The sequence below is a fragment of the Notamacropus eugenii genome, chromosome 1 (genome assembly GCF_028372415.1).
Source record: "Notamacropus eugenii isolate mMacEug1 chromosome 1, mMacEug1.pri_v2, whole genome shotgun sequence".
In the NCBI taxonomy this organism is placed as follows: domain Eukaryota; kingdom Metazoa; phylum Chordata; class Mammalia; order Diprotodontia; family Macropodidae; genus Notamacropus; species Notamacropus eugenii.
The window spans coordinates 58,989,541-59,016,949 of record NC_092872.1 but is presented as its reverse complement, the minus strand read 5'-3'; the positions used below and the strand labels follow the sequence as shown (position 1 = coordinate 59,016,949).

Genomic DNA, 27,409 nt, shown 5'->3' with positions numbered 1-27,409 from the left:
TTAAAGAAAGGAATCTGTTCAATTATATTTTTAATCCCCTTTATACTCTGCTTTATTCTGTTTTATTATGCATAATCATAGAATGCATACTACCATGTTCAGTTTTTCTGTAACCTCTAGAATTAAGAAGCATCAAAGAAATCATTATTTTTTTTTTTGAAGTTTAATTTTTCTCAGACTTTTAACATAGTAGAAAATGATACATTCCAACTATGTAAATTTAGGCATAAAATGGATATAGAATTTGCATCACAGTTTAAATATATACTTTTCTCCTAGAAAAGATTAGCCATGATTGTAAAATTGTTTATCATTTAAAACTGTCCTCTGTTCTATCTAAATCAAATCTACACATAGGGCCTAAATCTATGCAAGATGGTTGGTGTGGAGATGACACGCCTTTGACTGGAAACCGACCCCCTGCCTGGGAGGAGGAGGAGGACGTGGAAATTGGAATGTGGAATAGCACTTCATCCCAAGAAGTTAACTCTTCTTTAAACTGGCCACCATATATAAAGAAAATGTCCTCAAAGGTGAATATTTCAAGAGGGACAGGGTCTTACAGTTTCACGTCCAGAAGTATTTACCCAAAACATATTATGTTTGGCCATTATGTTAGCCATATAACAATTAGTAGTCTGTTCAGGATTTAAAAAAAAAAAAAAAACTTGAAGGTTATCTAGGCACTTGGCTCATCTCTATTCTACTTCAAAGTCTTTACCATCTGGCAAGCACATTAAAGTTAAATCTCTAGAGGCAGGTTGGTATAGGGGAAGAGCACTGGTGTTAAAGATACAAGAGCTGAAGAAAAGTCCTAGCTCTACCCTTATTAAGCATGGAGCTCAGCTTCAGTTAACCTCCTTTGTAAAGTAAGGATACTTGTACTGCTTAACTTAGAGAGTTATCAAGACCAAATTTGATCATGTACAGAAAACATTTTATTACCATGGCACTCTTACAGCAGTCTGAAAGCTGGTCAGGTTTTTTCTTGTTTTTTACATACTATTCCTGCTTAAAAGCTTCAGAGAGGGCAGAAAGATGAATATATTGCCTAAAATGAGGGTTCAGAGAGGTGGTGTGAGATTTATGTATAGCAAGTACAGTGCTAGACTTGGAATTAAGAACTGAGTTCCAGTTCTGCCTGTGACACTGCCACCACTACGAGCAAGGTACTTAAACTTACATAGGAGTCTTTTTGCTTATGTTTAAAAAGGGGATAATAATACCTATAGTATGTCTCAAGGAGTCGTGCTAGTAAGAGTACTTTGTAGACTTTGATATCTATATATGTAAACATTTAATGTTATTAAAATTAGATTTGGAAAGTATCTTGAAAATCACTTTATCCATTCTTTCCTTAAATAATAGAAATACTAGAAAGTGAGCTTCTTAAGAAAAAAACTGTCTTTTTCTCTATTTGTATCCCTAGAACTTAGTACCATGGTTACGTATATTTACACACAATAAGCACTGTAATATTATTTCATTCGTTATTCTGATTTTTCTTTCGAAAAGGGAACAATGAAAGGCGGAAATAAACAAGATGAAGCCTGGATAAATCCATTCGTTAAACAGTTCTCAAATTTAAGTTTTTCGGTATGTATGAATTTCTAACAACAGCCTGTTAAATGGTGACAAGTAGATTATTATCTAATTTTGAAACTACCTTGAATCTCTAGCATAATGCTTGATGATTGAGTAAATATGTTTTTCCAATCTTAGGGAGTTTTCATGGTGACTTTCCTACCCCTAAAGCCAAAAGCCACATAGATCAGTTAGGCTCCTGATTTTCTTAGAAATGCTCTTATTTTCTTTACAGAATGGAAAAATGGAACTATATGACTTATATTAATGAAATACTGTAAAAATCATTTAATGTTTAGATTTTACTTAAATCATAGACTTGAAATCTACTAAATTTTCTTGTTTGTTTCAGAGAGAATCACCAGAAGAAACTCTACCGAGCAATAAGATGGACCTATCTGGAGGTAAGAGTAAGAGAAAAGTAAATAGTTTGATGGCAAATGAAATAATTTTTAAAATACTCAGCAAAGTATCTGACACATAGATGCTTAATAAATGTTTATTTTGTCCTTTCTAACAGTTCTTGGATGCATTATGTAACATCTATTTGAGTATCATATCATTGTTCTTGGCATCTATGTTAGCAGGGTTCTTTATAGGTGAGACTGCATTTAAATGAATTCCTAAAGTAAATAAACCCTCCTGGAAAGGAGTTTAAGATAAAAGTGATATATATAATTCCTTCCTAGCAATTATTTTATAGTAAGATTTTTCTTAGTCTTTAAAGTAAAAAATCTCTTTCCTTTTCTTTGCCTCTCTAAACAGAGATTAGAATTATATTCCTGCATTATCCAATAGTCATGTGTTTTTGTATTAAACATTATTTTGTTGGAAAGTTACCATATTATGGTAACAGGGGGATAGGGCACAGTAGATAAGAGTTCAGAAGTAAAACTTAGACCATACCATTCAGCATGCTGTAATACAGCTTATAATCAAGAGGACACATTGGAGGGATTTGAAAGGGAAAGGAATAATTAGTATGAAAGGAGAGAGCATTCAGGTACATAAATCAAAATGGTAATCTGAGGTCATATTTCTACATTAAATCAAAAGATGTGTTCAAGATTCAGAGGCTGAATTATCTAAGTCCCCATTGCTATTTAGGCAAACAGAATCATGGGCTGAGAGAGGTTGAGTGGTCAAACTGGAAGTGAGACAAGAGGTAGAAAACAAAGTCCAAAGATGGAGTATACAGACAGTGTCTGAGTCTCACACAGGTAGATGAAAACACAAAATGAATGCATGATTGTCAATCCTACAACGGAGTTGGGTTGCTCACTACCCTATTTTTAACTACCTTTCATAATGTAAGGGCACATGAAAGTAGTTGTTTTGTACTATGCCCAGTCAGAATTCTACAAATGTAAAAGAAGTATCGAGGTGGGGAACCTGCAGCCTGGGAGCCACATGTGCCCTTCTAGGTCAAGTGCAACCCTTTGATTGAATCCAAACTTTACAGAACAAATCCTTTTATTAAGAGGCCCTACAGACACAGGTTCCCCCACTCCTGATAAGTCCTCAGTGAGGCTTCAAAATTTATCCAAAAATTTCTTAGTGAAAAAACAAAGCATTCTGGTTTAGAAGTCAGTGCTTACTGGAAGATAATTGGATCATCCAAGCTTCAACCATTACCTGTATACAAATAGTTTGTAACTTCATTCTCTCTCACATCTCCAACCCCCTTGTGCATGTCCAACTAGCACCTCACACCCTAAATGTTGCACCTTCTCTTCAGCATGACCATCTTCCCAGGTGCTTCTTCAGATTTGAAATCTCCAGGCTTCTAGTGGAGTCAGATTGTATTACAAAGAAATCTCCAGTCTGTCAGTCAATCAGTAAACATCTGTTTTGTGCATACACTGTGTCAGTATTAGGCTATTTGTTAGTGATATAAATACAAATCCATCATAAACATTAATTTGAGATTAATCTTAAACTCTGTTCCTGTCCATGCTCAAACTCTTTTTCTTCTTCCTGCTTCCTGACGGTGGCATTTCCCAAGCTAGTTTTTGGTCATGAAGCACTTAAGGGCTTTGGGAGTAAAATACCTTGACAGTGCATATATGTTCATCCAGAAAGTCTGAGCATATAAAATACTTAGTAATTATATCTGTAATTTCCTTAATGTGGACATTCCTATAACTGGTGCAGAATGCAGACTAACCACACTCTGCCCTGTAATGATTCTTGTCAAAGACCTATAATATTTCAAAAAGGAGATATTTGCATGTGAAGAAATATTGTAACATATAAAGACATTTTATTTGTTTTCTTATCCCCATAATGAAACACAGATATTTTTGATATGTAAAGAATTTGAAATTTAATGTTTTAGAGGAGGAAATGTCACTAGCATTTAGATTTCTCTTTTTAAAAAAAATCTTTTTATAACTTTTGTTTTTATATCACATTCATTTCCCTGTGTATTCCTCCTCCTTCCATAGATCCATCCCTTATATGAATAAAAAAGAGATTTTAAAAAAGGGGCAGCAAAACTAACCAGAATAGTTGAGGTAACAGTCCATGGACAGTTGAAGTGGTAGCACATGCCAGAAGTCTTATTTTGCCGGCGTTGCCTCTGAGATCACATCGTTCTCTTCATACTGTAATAAGAGTCTGGGAATATCACTCCTGCTCAAGAATTATACTGGTTTCCTGTTACCCAATGAGTTACATTCATACTCCATGACTAATATTTATATCCGTTCATAATCTGATTCTATTTCATGTTTCTAGTATTATCTCACATTACTTTTTTCTTTCCACTCTCTGCCTTAACAAAATGGTACTGCTGTTCTTAGAATATTCTGTCCAATCATTTTTTTTTTACTCTTCTTTGTTCCTGTAATATCTTCCTGCTGGGCAGCTAGGTGGTGCAGTGGATAGAGCACCAGTGCAGGAGTCAGGAGGACCTGAGTTCAAATGTCACCTCAGATACTTGACACTCACTAGCTGTATGACCTTGGGTAACCCCAATTGCCTCATCCTGGGTCATCTCCAGTCATCTTGATGAATATCTGGTCACTGGATTCAGATGGCTCTGGAGGAGAAGTGAGGCTGGTGACCTGCACAGCCCTCCCTCACTCAAAACAAAGTCAAGTGCAAGTCATGTCATCATTTCTCTGATGGCGTGGTCTTCTTTGGCAACGAAGGACGAACCTTCCCCCCACTCCCTTTTTTGAATTCGTCTCATTCCTCTAAAACCAAACTTAGGTATCCTTTTAAAAACATAAAACTTAACTGGGATACCCATGATAAATGATGACCACGTACTTTGCTTTGTTTTGTGACTTCTTTGTGTACTTGTGCATTATTCTTTGTTAAAGTGTTCTGCATGTCTGTCTCACCTCCCTTGAAGACCATAAGCTTCACGAAAATAGGCACTCAACCTGTCTCACCCAGCACTTCATAGCGTGTCCTGTATCTAGTGGGGTCTTGTAAATGTTTAAAAATATGTTTGAGTATTCAAGTATGACTTTGGTAGAAGTAGAAAAGCAACTGACAGTTATAAAGAAACTACAGTTTCATTTTAAGAATTTTTTTCTGTAAAATTAGACAATTGTGGGCTTGATTATAGAACTCAGCAATCCTCAAACCAAAGTATTTAGATCTCCAAAATATAATTGTAAGGTATGTGGCATCATAGCAAAAGTGTATGAGGCAGTCTGTTGTAGTAGAGAATCCTGAGGCTAGATGTCAAAACCCCCAGGTTCTAGTCTCCCTCTGACACTCACTAGCTGGGTGGCCTTGGGCAAATGACATCTCTCAAAACCTCAGTTTCCTCTTCTTGAAAATGAAAGGGTTCATTCAGCTCATTAATATCTGAAGTCCCTTCCAGCTTGCAACCTCGCTGACTCATATAGAAGGAAAACAGCTTTTACTTTCTAATGTCCTACTTAAGACAGAAGTTATTTCAGTTTGAAAAGGGTACCTTCTGCTAGTTCATATAAAATAAACAGCTATTTGGGCCAGTGTCATCAAACTTGATCATCCCCCTTGTCTGTTAGGAATGTTACAGGACAAGCGAATGGAGATGGATAAGCATAGCCTAAACGTTGGCGATTACAATCGAGTAGTTGGGAAAGGCCCTGGCTCTCGTCCTCAGATTTCCAAAGAGTCTTCCGTGGATCGCAGTCCTTACTTCGATAAGGTAAGCAATTGCTTTTCTTTTTTGAAATAAACAAATTGACTTTTATACATTTTCACATTAACATTATATGTAAAACTCAGTAAGTCTGATGCCAAAATATACCGTTCTCATGAAATATCCGTACTCCATTGTCCCTTTTAATGCATTTGCTTATCATAGAAGTTAAATATATGCCTTCCTATTAATCCATGTAAATGTTTTTGTTTTTGCTTGCCCTAGAAGTAACACTAATCTGATGTCTTCTGTTTTCTACTTGTTTCCTGTTGATGCTGGAATTTCATGTGACTTCTCTTCTGTTCCTGGCAATGATTTCTCCCTCCTACTTGCTTGCTTGGCTGGTGTTGCACATCTTTCTGTCTGTCCAATCAGGATGGCATTGTAGCAGACGAGTCCCAAAACATGCAGTTTATGTCCAATCAAAACATGAAGCTTCCCCCTTCAAATAGTGCACTACCTAACCAAGCCCTTGGCTCCATAGCAGGGCTGGGTATGCAAAACTTGAATTCTGTTAGACAGGTGAGTGCTTATCTGTATCTATTTTAGGCGTTTTCAGTGAAATGACCTAGCCGCTGAGATCACTTATCTTGAGCTTTTGTGTTAAAATCAGTAGTGTCGTAGTGTCTTCCTGTGGTAAGGCAGTAGAGTGTTTCTTGCCAAAGAGTTCTGACTTCTCTTTATAGAATGGCAATCCCAGTATGTTTGGTGTTGGTAACACAGCAGCACAACCCCGGGGCATGCAGCAGCCTCCAGCACAACCTCTCAATTCATCTCAGCCTCATCTCCGTGCTCAAGTGCCTCCTCCATTACTATCCCCTCAGGTAATTCACTTCACTTGTTTTACATGTGCTTCTCATAAATCTTACTTCACATATCTTAATTACTTAATATATTTCACATTTTAATTACCTAGAACGTTAGACCCAAAGACAATATTGCTAGTGTAACATCTCGGACATCTTTGAGTTATATCCAGAGTCAGTTATCCAGAGTAATGAGAGACATGAAGAAAATGGAGTAGTAGGATATAAAGCCCTCAAATGTAGCATGCATTTAAGAAGTTTTTAGTTGAATTGATAAAATAAGAGCCACAAGTAAGCCAAAAAATTTTGGGCAAAAATGCAAATAACTTGTTCGACTCAGCACCATACAGTCTGAAAATGCAGAGTGCTACCGTAGTTCAGAGAAAAGATAATGTTTGGTTAGAGAGCCTTAAGACAGCGTCCTGAAAGAGATGGCGTGGGAACCAGGTCTTGGATTATTTGTACGAGTTAACTCAGCATAGAGATGAGGATGCATGGGGAGGAAAGAGTATTGCAAGCAAAAATGACAGTGACAAATTTCCATCAATCACTAGATGAAAAGGAAAATATAGGTGAATTAAGAGAAGAAAAAAAGAAAAAAGTGTGATGGGTGGAAGGGAATGCTGGAAGCAGCAGTGGGGAGCAAGAAGTATGCTAGCTCTTTATCTTTACCTCCTTGGTTGCAAAAGTAGGAAAAGGAGCATCGGTATGGAAGAGGGGTGCAGGGAAAGTTGTAGCATCCAGTAACACCAGGTTTCACTTAAGGCAAGAACCTGAAAGGAATGCTGATGGGGAAAGAAATGGAGAATGAAAGGAGAGTTTGCTCACTAAAAAAAATGTATTCCGGTGGGCATAATGGAAGGAGTTATGAACAGCATAGTATACAGGACTGGAGTGAGCCTGGGAATGTGTAAGGATGAGTTCTTGAGAGATGTCAGAGGAGTGGAGTTTATACCTACAATAATTGTGAAGAAATGAAATAGCCAAAGTAATGGAAGTTTTGTGTGAGCACTAAGTGTGGAGAAAGGTGAATGTGTGGTAGGGACAGCCAAGTAGTTGTATTGAAAGAATATGTTGAGCACACCAGTTCAGAATGGAATTCCAAAGTTTATTATGTTAATGTGACTCCTAAAATCTTGCCTTCCTAAGTACTGTGCTGGATCTTATGGGGTAATCAATAGCAGTTTCTTGTAATGGTAGTTGAGGGTAGCTAGTGGAAGAGATCGAATGCTAAACTGAATCTCTGGATTGGAAAATACCATTAATTCACCAGTTTGATCTTTTTTAGGTTCCAGTCTCATTACTGAAGTATGCACCAAACAGCGGTGGCCTGAGTCCACTCTTTGGCCCTCAACAGGTAGCCATGTTGAGCCAGCTATCCCAATTAAACCAGCTTTCTCAGATTTCCCAGTTACAAGTAAGTGAAATAGTAACCATTGCAAATTTACAGAATTTGTTCATTTTAAAAGCACGTAAAAATATTTTTTAAACATATGAAATGTGTTTTCTTACCTCAAGCGATTGTTGACCCAGCAGCAAAAGGTGCAGAATCAGAGAAGCATGCCTTCTGGTGGTCGGCAGCAGCAAGAGCAGCAGGTATTTATTATTCTGAAGAGTTTCTCTTGAATACTAAAGCATTCCTCATTCTTAGAAAAGTGTATCATATCGCGGTATAACAATGGTCGAGATGTTTACAGCTAAGTATTAAATGCTTAGCCTTTGCTAGAAATCACGTGGCTGGTACATTCTGTGATTATACTGTCCCCTTGACCAGCAGGAAGCAGTTAGCAAGGAAACACTTCCCTGGTAAGATTACTAATCTTTTTGATTGTTTTTGAAGGGTCGACCTCTTAGTATGCAGCAGCAGATGATGCAACAATCTCGTCAGCTTGATCCAAACCTGTTGATGAAGCAGCAAACTCCACCATCTCAACCACAGTCGCTCCATCAGCCTGCCATGAAATCTTTCCTTGAGAATGTCATGCCCCACACTACACCTGAACTGCAAAAAGGGCCATCACCAATAAATGCTTTCAGCAACTTCCCTATAGGTGAGTTTTTCCTTTTTAGCCCAATATAGTCGTTGATATGCAGCCTCCTCCTCACTTCCCATTACCTGGATTTTCCCTTTCTTGGGAACAATATTGGCTAAAATCTTTTCAGTCCTTCCTTTATTAAGAGCATCCCTAGTGCTTTACTAGGTTCACCTCATTACTGTTCAGGAAAGAAATTCTCTAGCCATATAATTTCAGTAGGTGAAATTCTTTGTTTCTTCTTGAAATACTTTAAAAAAACAATTATAAATTCTAAGTTGAACTATCTTCTAATACTCCTTTCTTGGTAGGATGCAGATTATGAGATTAATTATAATATTAACTGAGTGAAGCTGAAATTATAATCTTGGAAATAGTATGCCAGAGATAGTAGTCCGCCACTGAAGTGGTAGTAGGAAAAGACGATTTTTATTGTATTTAAATCTTACCATTAAATTACTTAGGACATTTTCATATATCCTGATGACTTTTACCTAGTAAGTTAAGATCATGTTTTAAGCAATGCTATAAATGAGAAAATTGGGATGGGTGGAAGGGAATGCCGTTATCAAATGCAATAGCCTTTCTGTCTTTTCTCTCCCCCTTTTTCCTGTGTCTCTAGGCTTTTATCCAATTTCCCCAGTGGAAAGTCCAGGCTTGTATATTTTCTCCTTTCTTAGGTCCCCTTTAATATTGCTCCTTTTACATCCCGTTTGTGCTCCTCAGTTTGCTTTTTCCCTGTATCTCTTGATGTTTACCTTCTGGTGTGGGCTGGTTGCTTTCCTACTTTGTTTGTGAGAACACATTCCACGGTGGAGCTGGGGGGAGGAGAGGTGGACAGACCCTTGTGCATTTGGGTTTCTGAGAGCTGCCATCTACTTGGGATTGTTAGAGACATCATAGATACTACATTCTCAAAGTAGTATTTTCCTTATTAGTTATCAGTGTAGCTGTCTGTAACAACAAATAATTCATTTGCTTAAATGACTTTTAAGAAATAATCCTGTAGGACAGTAGTTTAAAATATGGTAGCGTAGCTGGTAATAACAGATATTTCCTACCTGCCATTACTGTGAGAGATTAACATTCATCTCCAATTTTGTAAGTCAGTAGAGGAATAAGACTCTATTTGAAATTTTCCTTTGTAACCATCTTTTCTGGAAAGATCTTTTCTCTACCTATATGGAAGAATTCTTCTACCTGGCCAAAGGAGCCTTCCCAACATTCATATAAGCACCAAAATTCACATATAAACATCAGATCTAATTATGTTTGCATACATATATTATTGCCAGCTGAAAAAGTTGGTGAGTTTTCTTTCAAGTACAACAGAAAAAGATACTAATTTTTACATGATTCTGTGATATAACTAAGTAGGCAACATAAAAGTGTTCACCTTGGCTGCAACAATCTGTAATACAAATCAGAAGTACCAGAAAAGTTACGTCTAGCTTACAAGTTACATAATAATTTAGCCTTGTAAAACAAGCAAACTTAAAAAAAGGTTTCGGTTTACCATAAATCAGAAACATTCATAAGAAGAAATAAAGATTTCTTAGGTGTTAATAAGTATAATTAAAGCTTTGAAAATGTTGATGAATACATAGCTGAGTGAGATGGTTAGAAACCTTTTGCAATGGACTGGAAATCAATTTGGTTATATATGTTCATTTGGGCTTTTTTTTTTTTTAATTTCTTCTCTTTCCCCTTCTGTTGAGTAGCTCGATCTTCCTCATGACTCTTTTTTCTGGCATTTTTGCATGACTTCAGCTGAGAGCCCAGTCTGTGTGCACTGACTGCCTTGCTTACGTTTAGTTATGTTGGCTGTGCCATAACATTTGAAAAGCAACATATTTATGAAAAATTAAGAAGAATTGAAAGCATGAAACTAATGAAAAAAATATGCTTTTTTGAAAATAGCATGTTTTTCTTCTGTCACCCTAACTTTTATAAGTTAAATCTTTTTTTAAAAATTCTCTTAGGCTTGAACTCAAACTTGAATGTAAACATGGATATGAACAGTATTAAAGAGCCACAGTCAAGACTGAGGAAATGGACGACAGTGGACAGCATTTCTGTGAACACATCATTGGATCAAAATTCCAGCAAACATGGTATAAAATATATTGTTGCCTTTTGACTAGGTGATATGACTCTGATGTTACTTCAAACCAAATTCGTTCACATTTATCTCATCACTTTGTCAAATTGTTGCCTTTTCTGTTTATATCAGCACCCCACCAGCACCCCTGGGCCTTCTCTTGTATCAGGAGTAATGGCAAAACTAAACTGAGCAAACACCGACAAGCGCCAGTGGCATTCTGCTCCATAATCCCTCATCTCTAAAATGGAAAGCCAGTGGTGTTCTTTGTCAGGTCATCAAAGACAAGATGGCCATTACAGTTGCACTGCTCAGCATCACCACGGTCATCATGTTTTTCTGCTTACTTTAGTCTGTATCATTCATTCAAGTTTTTCCATTGATTCTCTGAATTCTTCATATTCATCATTTGTGTTACATCACAGTAATATTGATTACATTTGTATTCCACAGTTTCTTCAGTCTTTCCCTGTCACTTTTTCCCAGGTTTTTACTACCACCTAATATATTAATGTAATTTTTTTTGTTAATTCAGCACAGTACTTTCTCTCTTTGGCTTTCTTGACCTGTATCAATCAGTCAGTAAATATTTATCAGACACCTGCTGTGTTCCAGCCATTGGGCTAAACATTGGGAATACCTCCCCCCCACCCCCTGAAAAAAATGCAAAAAAAAGTCTGTTTTCACAAAACTTATAGTCTCATGGGAGAGACCAGGCAAGCAACTATGTACAAACAAGCTATATAGAGAATAAGTAGAAGATCATTTTTGGAGGGAAGACACTAGAATTCAGAGGGACTGAGAAAATCTTCCTGTAGAAAATGGAATTTTAGGGAAGGGAGCCAAGATGGCAAAGTAGAAAGACGCACATACACACAGCTCCGAGCCCACAAACCACAGAGCGGCTAGAGGGGACCAAGCCAGGGCGAATTCTGCACCCAGAGACCACGGAGTATTGGAGCGAGGGAGATTTCTGCTCCGGAGAGACCTGCAAACCTCTCGCGGGGGTCCTTCGTGCCGTGGACTGGGCGCCGGGACGGGGAGCAGAGTGCAGTCCCGCCGCGGCCACGACACCGAGGGGAAGAGATCCGAGAGGGCTACGGGGACGGGATCTCCAGCGGCCACGCGGGTCCCCCCACCCACAGAGGGACCTGCAAACCTCTCGCAAAAGGTCCGTCGCGCTGCAGATGCGGTGCCCAGCCCGGACCTGCGGCGGCGGCGGCCGCGGCCGCGGCTCCGAGAGACACGGATCTGGGAGGGCTCCAGAGACGCAATCTTCAGCGGCGGCACAAGCCCCCCCACCAACAGGTGACTGACAGGGGTAGGTGAGAGAGTCTCTTTGGTGGGTTGAGAGGGGAGTGGGGTACTCCCATGGCTTGGGCCCCCCCAGGAGATGGAAGCTGAGAGGCGGCTGCAGACAGGGGCTCCCCAAACGGGCGGGAGCCTGGATCCATTGTGGAAGGTCTATGCATAAACCCCCTGAGGGAACTGAGCCAGAGAGGCGGCCCTGCCCATGACCTCAGCACCTGAACTTAATTTAACACTGAATAGCAGCCCTGCCCCCGCCAAAAACTCTAAGGCGGGAAGCAGCATTTGAATCTCAGTCCCCAAACGCTGGCTGGGAGGACCAGGAGGCGAGGTGGGTGTGAGGAGAACATTCAGAGGTCAGGCCACTGGTTGGAAAAAATGCCAAGAAAAGGGAAAAGAAATAAAGCTATTGAAGGGTATTTTAGCAGAGAAAAGACACTTCCTCCCTTCCTTTCTGATGGGGAGGAACAATGCTTGCCATCAGGCAAAGACACAGAAATCGAGGATTCTGTGTCCCAGCCCACCCAATGGGCTCGGGCCATGGAAGAGCTCAAGAGGAATTTTGAAAATCAAGTTAGAGAGGTGGAGGAAAGACTGGGAAGGGAAATGAGAGGGATGAGGGAGAAGCATGAAAAGCAGATCAGCTCCCTGCTAAAGGAGAATCAAAAAAATCTTGAAGAAATTGGCACCTTGAGAACTAGCCTAACTCAGCTGGCAAGGGAGGTGCAAGGGGCCAATGAGGAGAAGAATGCTTTCAAAAGCAGAATTAACCAAATGGAAAAGGAGATTCAAAAGCTCACTGAAGAAAATAGATCTTTCAAATCTGGAATGGTACAGATGGACGCTAAGGACTTTTCGAGAAAGACAGATATCTCAGAACATACCGCGCAGATTCGAAAAATGAAAGATAATGTGAAATATCTTATTGGAAAAACAACTGACCTGGAAAATAGAATCAGGAGAGACAATGTAAAAATTCTGGGACTACCTGAAAACCATGATCAAAAGAAGAGCCTAGACATCATCTTCCATGAAATTATCAAGGAAAACTGCCCTGAGATTCTAGAACCAGAAGGCAAAATAAATATTCAAGGAATCTGCAGAACACCGCACGAAAGAGATCCAAAAAGAGAAACTCCTAGGAGCATTGTGGCCAAAATCCAGAATTCCCAGGTGAAAGAGAAAATATTGCAAGCAGCTAGAAAGAAACAATTCAAGTATTGTGGAAATACAATCAGGATAGCACAAGATCTGGCACCCTCTACATTGAGGGATAGAAGGGAATGGAATAGGATATTCCAGAAGTCAAAGGAACTAGGACTGAAGCCAAGAATCACCTACCCAGCAAAACTGAGTATAATACTTCAGGAGAAAAAATGGTCTTTCAATGAAATAGAGAACTTTCAAATTTTCCTGATGAAAAGACCAGAGCTGGAAAGAAAATTTGACTTTCTAACACAAGAATGAAGAAGAACCATGAAAAGGTGAACAGCAAAGAGAAGTCATAAGGGACTTACTAATGTTGAACTGTTTACATTCCTACATGGAAAGACAATATTTGTAACTCTTGAAACATTTCAGTATCTGGGTACTGGGTGGGAGTACACACACACACACACACACACGCACACATACATAGAGACAGAGTGTACAGAGTGAATTGAAGAGGATGGAATCATATCTTAAAAAAAAAAATGAAATCAAGCAGTGAGAGAGAAATATTGGGAGGAGAAAGGGAGAAGTTATAAGGGGCAAATTATCTCTCATAAAAGAGGCAAGCAAAAGACCTATTAGTGGTGAGATAAAGAGGGGAGGCAAGAGAAAAACATGAGGTCTACTCTCATCACATTCCACTAAAGGAAAGAATATAATGCACACTCATTTTGATAGGAAAACCTATCTCATAATACAGGAGAGTGGGGGACAGGGGCACAAGCAGGGTGGGGGGGAGGATGGAGGGGAGGGCATGGGGAGGAAAATGCAATCCGAGGTCGACACTCATGGGGAGGGAAAGGACCATAAGAAAATATAAGTAAAGGGGGACAGGATAGGATGGAGGGAAATATAGTTAGTCCTATACAACTCAACTAGTATGGAAATCATTTGCAAAACTAAACAGATATGGCCTATATTGAATTGCCTGTCTTCCAAGGGGAAGGGGTGGAGAGGGAGGGAGCTAAAGAAGTTGGAACTCAAAGTGTTAGGACCAAATGTAATGTTCTTACCACTGGGTAACAAGAAATACAGGTTAAGGGGTCAAGAAAGCTATCTGGCCCTACAGGACAAAAGAGAAGACAGAGACAAGGGCAGGGAGGGAGGATAGAGGAGAGAGCAGATAGGTCACAGGGGCAATCAGAAAGCTCGGGTTTGGGGGGGGGGAGGGGATAAAAGGGGAGAAAATTTGTAACCCAAAATTGTGTGAAAATAAATGTTAAAAGTTAAATAATAAAAAAAAAAAATGGAATTTTAGCTGAGACTTTAAGGAAGCCAGATAATGAAGTTGAGATAGAAGAGAATTCCATTTATGAGGGACAACCATTGAAAAGGCCCAGTGTCAGCAAATGGAGTGTCCTGCTCAGAGAACAGCTAGAAGACCAGTATGCCTGGATCACAGAATACATGTGTGTGGAGAGGAGGATAGCAGGGAGGTCAGTTTTGGACAGGAGTTCTTTCTGTCCAACAGGCAGGTGGAGATGTAAGACTGGAGGTCAGTGAGGTGATTAGGGCTGGAAAAATAGATTTGAGAACCCATCAGTATAGAGATGATACTTGAATCCATGAGAGCTGATGAGATCAAGTGAAATAATTTAGAGGAAGAAGAAAAGAAGGCCCAAGGCAGAGCCCTGTAGGCTACCCACAGTTAGTGGGTACGGCCCAGATAAAGATCCAGCAAAGGAGATTGAGGAAGGGTCAGATACGTAAGGAGGACAACCAGGAGAAAGCAGTGTCATGAAAACCTAGAGAAAAGAAAATGTCAAGAAGTGAGTCTGAGGCAGCAGAAAGGCAAAGAAGGAGGAAGGATTGAGAAAAGGCCCTTGGATCTGGCCAGTAAGTAATCATCGGTGACTTTAGAAAGAACAGTTTAATTGGATGGTGAGGTTGGAAGAGAGGAGAGGAAGTAGAAGCACTTGTAGATTACCTTCTGAAGAAATGTAGCCACTAATGGCATAAGAGATATGGGACAGTAATTGGCAGCAATAAATAGATGAAGTAAGAGTTCTTTGAGGATGGAGGAGCCACTGGCATGTTTGTAGGCAGCAGAGAAGTAGCCAGTAGACAGATTGAAGAACTGGCCAGTCTGCTGGAGAAGAGGGAATGGAATGGAGTCACCTGTGAATGGAGAGGGGCTGGCCTTGGGAAGGAGAAGGATCATCATGGGAGACAAGGGTGAAAGGGAAGTAGGAGCAGAAGGAATCTAGGTGACAGGAGATAAGAAGTGTTTTGGGTTCCCTGTGTCACATAGCTTACTCTAAAGGACAGTGAGTTCTCCCCAAGGTAGATTGAAGCTATGGCCAGGCATACCATGCCTCCAGTTTCTGCTGTGCTGGGCTCAGTGAGTGGCCTCAATTTCTTCCATAAAATACGAGACAAGGATCTCAGCTGAGGGGGTGGAGGGAAAGGGAAAGCTAGTGAATTTGAGGAGGGATGCAAAGGTTTGGAAGAGTGCTGTGAAGAGGGGGAAGTGTAAAGGAATTTCCTAGCAGCAGTAAAGGCCCCGGTGAAGTTATGTAACATAAATTAGTACTGGACCCAGTCAGCAAGGCTGTGTGATTTTTCTCTACCTCTATTCAGCAGTACGTGCACAGGAACAAAGTGCTTGCACATCAGGATGTATGCTGAAGTTGCCTGGTGTCAAGACATGAGTTGGAGAGGAGAGAAAGATTGTGAGCCAAGAACTGAATTCATAGAGGAAGGGAAAGAGCCAGGGTTTTGGTTTAAAAAAAAAGGCTAAGATATAAAAATCACAGCACTTAGAATTGCAATAAGCTAAAAGACAATTCTTAAAGTCACACCAATGATGTCATGCTCCTGTGGCCAACAAACGGGTGCTTCTGTATAACTCGTGCTACTTAACGAGCCGTCTGGATGGACTTGGCGCAGAGGCGAGCTTGCTGGCTAAACACACAAGACTAAGTGTAGTTACTAAAAGTGTGCCAGCTACTAAACTAATAATCATTTCATCAGCATAATTTCCCAAACCCCAGGTTGGTGGCTCTCAGATAATTGATGTATTGTGAGGGGGTGAATTTTATCCTTTTATCAAAGGGGTATTTATAAGGTTTATGTTTGAAACTTTATTTACAAAAATTCCTTTCGAACAGTTTTAATGAAATGTTAACTATCTTGTTCATTACAAAGTTCCCCCGTTCAGTGGCACAGGATAGCGCCTTCCAGCGTCTGTTAGCAGCAGCCAGAACGGGCTTTAGGGACAAATTAGCTGGAGTTACTCATTCATACCACGGTCTGAATTCAAAGAGTTTTCATGGAAAAATGCTCAGAATGTTCTCGAGGTAGAGCAGAGGATGGGGTAGGGTCGGAGACGAGAAGAATTCCGAATCTGCTTTCTGTGCCCGGATAAGTTCTGCCCTGCTCCTCCTCCTGGTGCTTTCTCATATGTGTAACTGTGATAGGGTATTCATTCGAAAATCCCATCAGCTGCCCCTTCATTTCAAAATTCCCCTTTTTCTTTGCAACAAACAGAAATTGTGAATTGTTTTATCAGAATTTTCTTTGTCCCTCCAAAAATAGAATATATATATATATAATATAGAGAGAAAATATATAGAAATAAGAGAGAGAATATATAGAAAATAGAATATATATGTATGTATGTATGTATGTATGATATACACATGCATATATCAGTCCCAGATTTTTAGGTGTGAGTATATGTTTCTCTTAAATAACCATATATGCATTGGCTTTTAGAACATCCTTTATTACAAGTGATTTTGTATCACATAGCTTATTCTAAAGGAAAGTGAGCTCTCACCAGGGTAGACTGAAGCCTTAACCAGGCCTACTATGGCTCCGTTTTCTGCTGTGCTATTCTGAATCATATCCCAGACTTCCAGTTCAACCACTAATTTGAGGTCATGATTAATCTCTATTTCCTGTTGCTGAAAAAAGGGCCTCTTTTTCCTTCAAAGGGGAGCTAAGCCGTCTAAGCTCAGATGTCCCAAAACGTTGGCAGAAGAACAATTTCTAGTTCAGTGAGCCTTCATGAAGCACCTACTGCATGGGAGGGCACTGTGTGGAAATAGTCAAATGTAGAACAGTTTCTGTCCCTCAGGGATCTTACATTGAACTGAAGACATACCACAAGTCTTTCAAAGCGGTTTGTTTCCAAGCGTCGTTGTCATTATATAAAATGTTCATTCTGTATTCTCTGAACTTATCCCATCATTTCTTCTAACACTGAATACTTTCATAACTCAACAACCTCAAGAGGCAGTACGTTCTATTTTTTGTTAAATAATAATCATGATTAAGTTCTTCCTTATATGCCTTTCTGGCATTCAGGGTGTCCCAAGAGTTTTAGTACAGTTTTAAACTTCAGTGACTTTTTAAGCCTTCGTAGCTTAAGATTGCAAAAGACTTTTGGGATCCTCCTCATATCCCATGCGAAAGGGGTATATGTGTGGTTATTTTGTCCCTTCTGTTCAAGTGCATTTGTAGAAAGTTTTCTTGGGTATTTTGTAAATTGAATAATACTTAACAAATTGAATAATAGTTCACATAGGAGAAAACAAACTTTGTTTCCTTTTTCAGGTGCTATTTCAAGTGGTTTTAGGCTGGAAGAGTCTCCGTTTGTTCCATATGAATTTATGAACAGCAGTAATTCACCAGCCAGTCCTCCTGGTTCAATTGGGGATGGCTGGCCACGTGCCAAATCGCCTAATGGCTCTAGCAGTGTTAACTGGCCACCAGGTAAACATGGAGCTGTTGGGTTTTTTCATTATGTAGAGTATGCCCTCATCGCTGTTGAAATACACTTAGAAATGGTAACTACCTCAGTACTCTTCAGGTTTGTAATCTTAAGAGTATTTATTATTCCTTGTAGTAAGTAGTTCTTCCTGTCCTAAGCCCAGTGATGCAGAATAACCAACTATGTGAAGACCACTCCCAGGCTCCTGTTCCCTGTCTCCCTCCAAAGTCCCTATCCAACTCTGTCTGCCCCTGTTATTTTGCCCTTTTGAGTCAATCCAGATGAAATGTTCCTTCTTCTTACATGTTTTCCTCTCATGTACCTTCTATCTTCTGACACTCACAGAAATTTGACATCTCTACATCTCTGCATCTCCAGTCATCCTCTTCAGTATCTAATGTACCTCTTCTCATACACCACAGCACACTGCACCAAGAGGAAACATGGCCATCCTTGCTCCCTACTTTCAGACCGTCCCTTTCCTCCCATCACCCAGGAACCTCTCCTTTGAAGTTTGCCTCCTCTCATCATATCACACTGTCATCCAGACACTAGCAGCAGCTCTTTCCCAATCCCCAGGTCATTCTCCTTGCTTTCTTAAGGAGTTCAATCCTGTCTGATAGTTTTTATCTCTAGCCTAACCCTCCAGCCCCTTATACATGGAGACTTCAAATATATACATATTTGAATGTTGAGGGGGTGTGGGAGTGTGTGTGTGTGTGTGTGTGTGTGTGTTGATATTCTCTCAAATACCTCCACCTCTCATGACCTGTACTTTCACTCTACCTCTGCCATGCAGTGATGGTTACACCCTTGAAAGAAAGAAGGAAACCATCATTTCTTAAGTGCCTACTATGTGCCAGGCATTGGGCTAAGCTCTTTTACAATATTATCTCATAGATCCTCACAACAGCCCTGGGAGGAAGGTGCTCTTACTAGACCCACTTTTTTCAGATGACGAAACTGACACAAATAGGGGCTAAATGACTTTCACAGCTAATAAGTGTCCAAGGCTAAATTTGAACTGAGGTCTTCTTGACTACTCACTATGCCACCCATTTGCCTTGATCTCACCATTACCCAGAAGAACTGCACTTCCTTTATCATGAACTTTGACATCCTCTCTTAACCCTCATCTCTGATACTTCCATCTCTCCCAGTTCCTCATCCTTCCTAAATCTGTTCTTTGTCCATATCGTGACTTCTGGCCATTCCGTCATCCCCATACTGGCTTCACTCTTCTCAGTCTTCCCCATCTACTTAGCCAGTTCATTTATGTACCATTTCAACCATACACTGTCTTTTACTCTCAAAGCTCTTGCCTCTTTATCCTGTCAATGGTCATTCATCCCTTTACCAGAACCCGACCCTGAATAACTCCAGTCACCCACTTCCTCTAGTCCTGTTAAACAGCACTGGAGAAAGCCACCCAACACACACTTCAGAATTATGTTGTCTGACGTCAGCTGGACCCTCACTGCCATAAAACTTGGATTTACTCTGCCTTCCCTGATTCCTGTCCTCCACTTCCACTTTTCTCTTCATACTCCATCGCCACCTTCCCCCTTCCCTACTCCTTCACCTCTAATTCTACACTTCACAGCCCTTTCATGTCCTTCACTATCTCCTCCTTTGCCCTCATTTCTGATGAAATCCCTGCTCCTCTTTCTACGCTTCAGTCTCTTGCATGTCCACCAGCTCCTTCCCTGCTGTCTGCAGACATACTCAGGTCTCACCTGTCCTTAAAAAGCTTTCGTTTGACTCTCCATCCCTTCAAGCTGCTGCCCTGTGCCTTGCCTCCCTACCTTTTGTCATCCAAATTACTGGAAACAGCCACCTGTGTTTGCTGCCTCATTTACTTGCCTCCAAGTCATTTCTCAACTCCCTACAATTTTACTTCCACTAAACTGAAACTGCTTTCTCCAAGAGAATTGTTAGCTCTTTACAAAGCACAGCTCAGCCTCTTCGTTCCTTAATTTGATGACCTTTCCTCATTCTCCTTCTTGACCTCTCGTTAACCTTTGATGTATTGGAACAAATCCTCCTCATGGATATTTTTTATTCCCTCAGCTTTCATACCATTACCTTTTTTAGCTCAACTCCTACTTGTCTGTCTGACCGTTCTTCTTTGCAGGATCATTATTCGTATCCACCCGGTAAGGTTGGACGAATCGAGGGCCCTCTTACACACTTTTATCTCTCTCCTCTTTCTGATTTTTAGAACCTTATCAACTCCCATGGGATAGATTATCATCTCTATGTAGATTATCTCCCTACCCCTAGTCCTTACCTCTCTCTAGCCACTCATGCTGCACCATCAGCTGCACCTCAGACCCAACATATCTAATGCCAACCTCATGATTTTTCTCTGGCCCTCCTCCTCATTTCCCTGCTTGTCTTAAGAGCATCACTGTCGTTCCAGTCACTTCGGTTCTCAGCACTAGAGTCATCCCTGGACAATTTTCTCTCTCGTCATGTCTGATCACATGCTGTGCCTTGCTATTTCTCCTTTCACAACATCTCTCATCAGTTCACTTCTCTCTACTCAGTCATCAGCCTTATTCTGGTGCCTGCCTCTCACTTGGACTAATTGACCTCCCTGTCCCGAATCTCTTCCCTCTTCCGTCTGTCCTCTCCACAGCTGCCAAATTCAGATCCCTAAAGTGGAGGTCTGAATGGCAGGTCCTGGCCAGAAAGCTCTATCAGTTTTCTGTTGCCTCTAAGATAAAATACAAACTCCTCTGTTGGCATTTAAATCCCTTCACAATTTAATTACAGCTTACTTCTCCAGGTTTATTATATATTACTCCTCTTCATACACTCTATGTTTCAACCAAACTATCCCACTTGCTATCCCTATGGCACCACATCCCATCTCCCATCTCAGTGCCTTTGTCCACACTGTCCTCTGTGCCTATAACATACTTTTGCCTCAGCTCAGGTGACACCACCCCCCCCCCACCCCCAGTTCGGCCTTTCTTGATTTTCCTAGTTGCTAGTTCTCTCTCCTCAAACAGCTCTCAAAACTACTGTGTATAAATCCTGTATTTCTGTACACATCCACATTTAGTTTCCTCCAATCGAATGGAAATTCTTTGAGAGTAAGAACTTTTCTTTTATGTCCTTATATTGTCGGTGCCTAATGCTTGGTGAATAAATGTCATTGTGCTGATTTGATATTATTTGCAATGGCTCTAGGTAATTTATAGTATGTATTTCTAATATAGGTCTGACCTCATAGGTTGCTGTGCTTCTTTCTTTTTTAACAGGTTTTCAGATCTTGCTTTTTCAAATTATAAATGAAGAAATGCGGTTTTTGTTCTGGGATTTTTTTTTTTGTAGCACCAAGGATTTAGAGCAGCAGCTGTCAGACTTTGGGGGCTTAGGGCCCATTTATACTATTAAAGATTGCCAAGGACACCGCCCCAAAGAGTATTGCTTGATGTGGGTTATATCTCTCAATATTTATTGTATTAGAAATTAAAACATCTCTTAGTATTATTTTGAAAATAGTATTGACCTTACAAGTTTCCTGATAAGTTTCAGGGACCTCCAGGGCTCCTTTTATCGCACTGAGAAAAAAGCAGTGATTTAGAACATTAAGAGACCTTACAGACTTCTAGTCCAATACGCTAATTTTATTAACGAGGAAACAAAGATAAATGAAGCACCTTGTCCAAGGTCACAGGTACTCTGGCTTCAGATCCAGGGTTCTTTCTGTTGTAGTGGAGACCACTACAACATTACCAACTTCATCCATTTTAAAATGTGATCACTCACTGTCTACCTAAAATTCAATATAATCTCAAACTCTAGTATATATCCTATTTAGTATATAAATCAAAAGGGGAGCAAGTTGTAATCAAATGTCATCTAATGCATTTAAAGACCACTTTGAGTTTTTCAGTTAAGCAGAGGTAGAGAGAGAAATAGGAGCTGTCCTACTCTACCCTGGTTCTAGATAAAATATTTGGAGAAAGCACTGTCAGTCCTTTCTAAATCAAATAATTCAGTATTATCTGTGTTAATTCACTGATTATTTTAAAATAATATATTTTTTATATATAATCATTATATTTATAATATATATTTATTATATTATTTATACATCATATAAATAATATTTATATGTGTTATATATAATGATATTATATAAAAGAAATATATCCTGAGAAATTTTTGCAATTTGCACAAATGAGTAGGAGTAGAAATTCTTATTTTCATTGTGGACTTTGGAGTAACTATTAAGCTTTTAAATATTTTCCTATTTTTCATTTATAGAATTTCGCCCTGGTGAACCATGGAAAGGTTATCCAAACATTGACCCTGAAACTGACCCTTACGTCACTCCTGGCAGTGTCATAAACAATCTTTCAATTAATACTGTGCGGGAAGTTGACCACCTCAGGGACAGGAACAGTGGTAAGTACAAAAGTTAGAATTTGTGGCGATACTTGGGGTACCTAATTTTGGAATGAATCAGAGTTGGTACGGATTGGTGGCAGCAAAAATCCATACTTCATTGGCACACTCAACTTGTAAAAGAAACCAAAAATGACAAAATGTGCTGTTTCATCTAGTTGGCTAATAATTGGTTTTTAATTATCTTAACTAATTAGTTATTTATTTATAATTTAATTATTAACTAATTATTAATTATTTATAATTTAATTATCTTAACTAATTAGAAGTCATGTTTTCTTTTTGTATAGTAAAAATTCATTAGTACAAAGGACTAAAAAAATTAACCACTTTTGCAGTCAACAAGAATATGGTTGTTTTAAGTTAAACATTATTATACAATTTATATCACATTTGCTGTTGGATGCTTTTATAAATTTTATTGTACTGTTTTAAATAACAAATCTTAAATATTTTCTTTATGAAAACCGTACATGTCACTGTAGATTTTTGTAAAGTCTGTTAATTGGGCTTTCTTCTTATTTGTTCTTTGTTAACTGCATCTTCTCTCTGTAATGTTTCATTGATGATGTTTGGCTTCGTTTTCCTTCCTTCTCCCCAAGTTTTTTTGTGGGGACAAGTCTAAAGATTACATTCCAATGGAAGAATTGTTTCTTCTGTCTTCCTGTTTGGTTCCAAGAGTTAATACTATACATAACTACTCCTGGCATACTACATTCAACAAGATTTCTTAAATCTTAAAAATTAACTTTTTTTAAATGCATAAAAACAGTTTTTAATTAATTTTTTAAAAAATGTTACCATTTGAAATCTAGCATAATTTACTATGCTACTTGAGCAAAGCATGATAGTGTGGAAGGGTATTAACGCAAGGATCCTCCTTCCCACTCTGCCACTTACTCAACTTTGATCTGGTGGCGGTCACTTCATGGCTTTGTGTTTTACTTCACTCATCTTGTGAGGCTGATGTGAGAAAAGCATTTTGCAAACTAAAAATAGTAATAGAAATGAGAGCTGTAATCAATCATCTTGATATTATGTTGGTTCACGTTTGCTGATCAAAATCAACCAGGTAACAATATAGGCAGGCCTGCACTGTCGAAGCACACTGAGGCTCCTAGGATGGCAGAGTTAGAGATGGAAAGACCTCAGAGTGCTGAGGCTTCTCTGGAAGCTACATGCAACTGTCTTAAATACTGTTTGTGGGGTGAAAGCGGAAACTTAGTAAGATCACAGGCTGAAGCCCATCTTGGTACAGCCAAGGCTCAGTAGTGAGGATTTTAATGTCGATCACATGCAGAATTGCTGTGTTACTTTACAAAATGCTCATTACAAATGCAGTAACCCTTTTAGTGGGTTGTCAGCTACGAACGCTTTATTACTTTGCAAATATAGCTTTACTGTGTCTTTGTGGTACAGTCATAACGGCTTACATTGACATGATGCTTTACAGTTTGCAAAATATTTTCCTAAAAACCACCCTGTTAGGTGGGTAGTTTGTTTTTTCTCGGTGAAGAAGTGGTCACGTGGCTAACAGTTCTCAGGAACAGGGTTCAAGCACAGATCTCATTTCCATTCAGACTCTTTTTCCGCTATTTATACCATTCTCCACTAAGCGGCAGTTACATCTCATAAATAATATTGAGAATCATTCCCAGTCTAATACACTTTAAAATTTCACATTAATACAAAAACTTTAACACTGGTGCAGAGCAGGGATTCTTAACCTATGGTCCATGAATTTGTTTGTTTTTATTTTCATAAATGCATTCCATACCATTGGTTTACCTTCTTATCTTGTGCATTTTATTTTATGCATTTAAAAATTATTTTTATGAGAAGGGCTTCTCCATAGATTTTACAAGTCCATGACACAAAACAAGCCAAGGACCTCTTTGTAAAGACTTCAAAAAAAAGAAAGATAAACCAGAGCATTTCCCTTGTTTCAGTTCCCTCAATCAGTCCTGAAGATTTAAAGATCCTTCCCGCTGTCACAAACAGTGGGTAACATAGATGACTTGTATGTCGTGTGTACCAGGTGCTAGGCACTGTGCTGAACACTTAAGAATGATTCTCTCATTTGGTGATATTCATAACCACCCTGGGAAGTGAGGGCTATTGTTATCCTCATTTTACAGATGAGGAAACTGAGGCAAACAGGTGAAAGTGACTTGCCCAGGGTAATAGGACAAAAGAACTGTAAGTTGTCTTCAAAATTATGTAAAAAATGAAATATTAACAAGTGAAATCATAGCACTTTAAAGCTAAGAATGGAGCTCAAGAATATTTCTGCTGCATTTTACGGTTTACAGAAACACTCTCCTTACTTCACAGACAAGGAAAAGAAACAAAGCAGTTTGCCTAGAGTCACATAAATAATAAGTGGTAGAACCAAGACTAAAGGAAGACTTTCTCACTCTTAAATTGAGAGTTTTTTCCTTGTGTCAGAGAGCCTTTCTTAGAACAGGTGATCCTAAGTCTTGCTGGCCAAAATTACATACCAGGTTTAAGGAGTGTTGTTATCCATATCTTGTTGGAATGTGTTGGTGTCCATGCTCCCGTCCTACCCTCCACCCCCAGACAAAGAAGGGACTTAAACCGAGGGAATGCCACCTCAAAACCAAGTCTTCTTTCCAATAATCAAAAGTCCATTGCTTTTTCTACAGCATAATGCTTCGTTACAGTATGAGTAGCAAAGTACTGTCCGGGAAGCTAAGGGAAGAACCTTCCTAGGAGAGGGAATGAGGTCATGAGTAATCTTAAAGATTAATTTCTCGTAGAGATAGAGGGCAGATTATAGGGTGTTAAAGAGGTTTTTTATTGTTTTCTTTTATCAACAGAAGAATGGAAAGAAGACGCTAAGTCAGTAGCGATACAACTCTGTTCTTTGGGTGGAAGGTCTAATGCGAGGTGGGGCAGGGCATTATGCGGTCTTCTAGGAAAGGAAATTTTTCTTCCCTTTTTAATTGTGAAAGTTGTAACTATAAAACCACTTCTACTTGACTGACTCATGAGAAAGCAGCATGGACAGGGGAGGGAGAGCATATGTTCTCACCAACAGAAGACTAATTTGCAAGATAGCTTTCTAAGAACATCAGTTGGGTTCATGGTCAGAATGTTAATGCCCCACATTAGGATGTGCCTAAAGTTACGCAGTTTGTTAACAGCAGTGACGTGTGCTACATTTTGCATGTAAATCTTGTCTCCTTTATTCTGCCATATTTGTCTGTTTCCATTTCATGGAATTCCTCCCTTACAGCAAAGTGCCATGCAGTGTGTCACTGTGACCCGGACTAACTCGAGTGTTCCCTTCAACACAGGGTCATCCTCATCTCTGAACACCACGCTGCCTTCAACTAGTGCCTGGTCATCCATTCGTGCCTCCAACTACAATGTTTCCCTCAGCAGTACAGCACAAAGCACTTCAGGTAGCCCCTGTAGCCCAGGGCTGGCCAAGAGCAGACGGGTTTGAACAAAACCCGTCGTTTGCTGCCCTCTCATTGGCCTCCCTTTGTTATTCCCTTCTGTCTAAAGTGTTACATGTTGTCTCCCAAAAGCTCTTTAGTTCTGTTCAGAAATGGGTAAGTGAATTCTTTTCTCCCATATCCAGTTAAGTGGGAACTAGCCATCAGCCATGAAGATTGCCACATTAGCTCTGCTGTTTTAGCACTGTTCAGTGCTCAGGCACCATTCCCAAAGTAAACTCTTCCTTTTAAAGTTTATTGAATGTGGTATTAGGCTGTATTTACTAAATCAGACTATCGTAGCATCTCCTTTACAAAAGTCTTAAATCTACTTCCAAATTAAAAAAAAAAAATGTTTGTACATAGTGATCAAATGTTTTTAGATTTGCTGTTTTCTGGTATCATTTTTCTTTACCTTTTTTCCCCTCTGAGTAGCCAGAAACAGTGATTCCAAATCAACATGGTCTCCTGGTTCAGTCACTAACACCTCTCTGGCTCATGAGCTGTGGAAGGTCCCTTTGCCACCTAAAAACATCACTGCTCCGTCCCGCCCACCACCGGGATTAACTGGTCAGAAGGCCCCCTTGTCTGCATGGGATAATTCCCCCCTTCGTATAGGTGGAGGATGGGGAAATTCTGATGCCAGATACACCCCAGGTAAGATGGAGGAATTTTGTGAAAAACTGACTAGTCACACAATGGGAGAAAGAGCATCGGAGTTAGTTAGAAGATCTAGGCTCAGGTTACAGCCCTGAGACTGAACTAGCCATGTCATCTTGAGAGTATTACCATTCTGAACCTGTTTTCTCATTGGTAAAATGGGGATTATACCATCTACCTTAAAATTGTTGTAAGGAAAGTGCTTTATAAATGATAAAATGCTGTCTAAGTAGTTATCATTACCATCATCTATCTAATTGGTTCCGTGGGGCTGTGAACTTCTAACTGTGGTTACTGGGATACTTTGAAAAGTCTCTCATCTCACTGTCCCACCACATCCTGCACCCTGGGCAGTTTTCTCAGGGTGGCCACAGTAACTCTTAGACTGTCCACCTAGTGTGTTTTTTCATATTAACTGTGTAAATGATAGATCTTTTTTTGTGGCAATGCATATCATCTTGAGCTCATCATCATTAACATGTCGCAGCTTCCTTCTGAGTCTGATCCTTTGTGAATATTTATGAGATTGTGATATTCCATGAGTAGTGCCATAGAACATCACGTGTAGAATATTAAAGTGTTCGTTAAAGTGGGCTTTTGCACTCAGAGTTTAGGATCATTGGAAGCAATGCCCAGTTTCCCAAAAGCGATCCAGCCCCATCTCTTCCTGTTCAATTCCAGACCCAGCTCATTATCCATCTGCAACGCCTGCCCAAGATACACATATTGATGGACTAATTCGATGGGCTGCCGGTCCAGGTGCATGTCATAATCTTCCAGGCAATATGGGTTATGGGGTTTTGGTTTTTTCATTGACTTTGACATTTTTCCCTTGATCAAAATGTATAGTTGTTGTAGATGACATGCAGTAGTGCAATACACCATATTTCCTAGTGTTATTTTTCTCTTTGAAATGAGATGAAGAATTAAGTATCCAATTCTTAACCTGCCCCTA

The 27,409-nt window shown here is 39.6% G+C and overlaps 1 protein-coding gene across 25 annotated transcripts in view; it reads left to right on the top strand.

Annotated features, from left to right (window-relative positions):
* Nucleotides 1-27,409, top strand: part of TNRC6A (trinucleotide repeat containing adaptor 6A) — a 120,622-nt gene that overhangs the window by 89,487 nt on the left and 3,726 nt on the right. For 21 of the 25 annotated variants that reach the window (XM_072603635.1, XM_072603655.1, XM_072603681.1 and 18 more), the window contains 15 exons: nt 358-533; nt 1,516-1,596; nt 1,937-1,988; nt 5,595-5,737; nt 6,418-6,555; nt 7,826-7,954; nt 8,056-8,133; nt 8,378-8,588; nt 9,193-9,225; nt 10,553-10,684; nt 17,752-17,910; nt 22,190-22,330; nt 25,651-25,758; nt 26,230-26,451; nt 27,136-27,213. In XM_072603635.1, coding sequence (XP_072459736.1) covers nt 358-533; nt 1,516-1,596; nt 1,937-1,988; nt 5,595-5,737; nt 6,418-6,555; nt 7,826-7,954; nt 8,056-8,133; nt 8,378-8,588; nt 9,193-9,225; nt 10,553-10,684; nt 17,752-17,910; nt 22,190-22,330; nt 25,651-25,758; nt 26,230-26,451; nt 27,136-27,213 — 1,881 coding nt within the window. The remainder of the gene's footprint in view (nt 1-357; nt 534-1,515; nt 1,597-1,936; nt 1,989-5,594; nt 5,738-6,417; nt 6,556-7,825; nt 7,955-8,055; nt 8,134-8,377; nt 8,589-9,192; nt 9,226-10,552; nt 10,685-17,751; nt 17,911-22,189; nt 22,331-25,650; nt 25,759-26,229; nt 26,452-27,135; nt 27,214-27,409) is intronic. The other 4 variants (XM_072603786.1, XM_072603701.1, XM_072603620.1 and 1 more) reach the window with 3 other exon arrangements.